Source organism: Cibotium barometz, chromosome 46, assembly GCF_041138505.1.
Source record: "Cibotium barometz isolate CiBa-2024 chromosome 46, ASM4113850v1, whole genome shotgun sequence".
Classification (NCBI taxonomy): Eukaryota; Viridiplantae; Streptophyta; class Polypodiopsida; order Cyatheales; family Cibotiaceae; genus Cibotium; species Cibotium barometz.
In genome coordinates, this window is record NC_141091.1 from 13,320,195 (window position 1) to 13,322,499 (window position 2,305).

The window sequence follows — 2,305 nt, forward strand, 5'->3', positions numbered from 1 at the left end:
CAAAGATTGTTGCACCAGCCCACCATTGTGGAACATTGAATTCCAACAAAGGAAGTCTAAGGATGGAGCAAGAGTTTGTATTTAGTGTGGTAAAAGGGATGAAAGTGTGCGTCACGAGCCCTCTTTTCTCTCTTCTTTCTATTAAAAATTGATGAATGGCGGGTGGTAGTAACCATCTTGGAGAAAACCATGCTTGTTGAAGTCAGCTAGGTGCCATGGATATAAAACAGTACCGGGCCGTGTTGTTTTAGTACGCACAATAAACGCCCCTCTTTGCATTGCAAACACAATCGCCATTACATAATCGCTTCTCAGTCTTCTGATTGTCAGCACCATGACTACGTTGCCTGCTCGCAAAATGGAGCGATCCGACGGTCCTGCCACTGTGCTGGCCATCGGCACTGCCGTCCCACCCAACGTGTTCTACCAGAAGGACTACCCCAACTTCTACTTTAACATTACCAACAGCAACGACAAGACGGAGCTCAAACAGAAGTTCCAGCGCATGTGTAAGTGCATGTTTCTCTTGCACGATCTGTATTAGCACCGGCTATATGGTTTTATCTCCTCACAGTAGCGTAACTGTTCGCATGCGCAGGTGACAAGTCGTGCATCACGAAGCGGCACCTCTACCTCAACGAGGAGATACTCAAGGCCAACCCCAGCATATGCGGATACTGGGAGAAGTCGCTGGACGTGAGGCAGGACATCGTGGTGGTGGAGGTTCCTAAGCTGGCCAAGGAGGCGGCCTCCAAGGCCATCAAGGAGTGGGGCCAACCCAAGTCCAAGATCACGCACCTCGTCTTCTGCACTACCGCCGGGGTTGACATGCCCGGGGCGGACTGGGCGCTCACCAAGCTTCTCGGCTTGCGGAGCTCCGTCAAGAGGCTCATGCTCTACCAGCAAGGCTGCTATGGAGGCGGCACAGTGCTTAGGATCGCCAAGGACCTGGCGGAGAACAACAAGGGCGCCCGTGTGCTCGTGGTGTGCAGCGAGATCACGGCCGTCACATTCCGGGGGCCGAGCGACACCCACCTCGACAGCCTCGTGGGGCAGGCGCTCTTCGGCGACGGCGCCTCCGCCCTCATCGTGGGTTCCGATCCCATCCGCCAAGTGGAAAGACCCTGGTTCGAAGTCCACTGGACTGGATCCGACATCATGCCCGACAGCGACGGCGCCATCGATGGCCATCTCAGAGAAGTCGGCCTGACTTTCCATCTCCTCAAAGACGTGCCTGCCATTATCTCCAAGAACATCGGCTCCATCCTCAAAGACACGTTTGCCAAGGTGTTCCCAGCTGGAGCTGAGGCGGCGGCGCCTCCAAGCTACAACGATATATTCTGGATCGCCCATCCTGGCGGCCCTGCAATCCTCGACCAAGTCGAAGAGAAGCTTCATCTCAACAAGGACAAGATGGCTCCTAGCAGGCATGTGCTCGACCAATACGGCAACATGTCTAGTGCTTGCGTGCTCTTCATCATGGACCATATGCGCAAGAAATCCATGGAGCAGAAGCTGACCACCACGGGAGAGGGCTACGAGTGGGGACTCCTCCTTGGCTTTGGTCCCGGTCTCACTTGCGAGACCATCGTGCTCAAGAGCCTACCCCTCCAACACGATTAGATTCCATTCACTTCTGAGAACTAATTATTCATCAAACCAAAGCTCCATTGTAGCTCCTCATTCACTCTAATTAAAGCATGTGGTTCAAAGTGACATGCAACTCTAACATTATTTCTTTTTATCGTATCAAAACATAAACACGTATCTTCTTCTTATCTCATACTATTTAATATTTCAAATCACACTCTAACAAAGAGTAGATGGGCAATAAAGCGTGGAGAGTTGCGAGAACGTTAGTATGTGCTTTTCTTTCATATAATACAAATCATGAAGAGGAGTTTAGACTTCAAGATTAAGTGCATTTGCAAGTGTTCTCGCCAGAGTGCACATCTTCAACCTTCTTTCTTCACATTCTTTTGTTTTAAATTCTTAATCATATTACTCTCCCATTTGCTAGCTACAACCTGACTTAAAGGCTATGGTCAAGATGGATGGTGAAGGTGGAATGTTATTTCATTGTGCCCATGTAGATCATCACATTGGCTACATGCCAAGAAATGGACATCACTTCTCTTATGGTCAAACTATCAACAATCAATCTTATGCAAGTACCATCAAGTCTATGCAACAATTTATGCTCGTAAACGCACAGTATAAAATTAGACTCTTGCTTGTTCAATGTCTTCTGCACAATTTTATTACCATGTGTGCTTATGAATATATATTGTAGAACTGACTATGG

The 2,305-nt window shown here is 48.9% G+C and overlaps 1 protein-coding gene across 1 annotated transcript; it reads left to right on the forward strand.

Annotated features, from left to right (window-relative positions):
* The first annotated feature begins 294 nt into the window (after window positions 1-294).
* Window positions 295-1,638, forward strand: LOC147611902 (chalcone synthase-like). The gene is made up of 2 exons (XM_086784224.1): window positions 295-509; window positions 599-1,638. The coding sequence occupies exons 1-2, from the start codon at window positions 335-337 to the stop codon at window positions 1,621-1,623; spliced, it is 1,200 nt and encodes a 399-aa protein (XP_086640350.1). The 5' UTR covers window positions 295-334; the 3' UTR covers window positions 1,624-1,638.
* The last annotated feature ends 667 nt before the right edge of the window (window positions 1,639-2,305 follow it).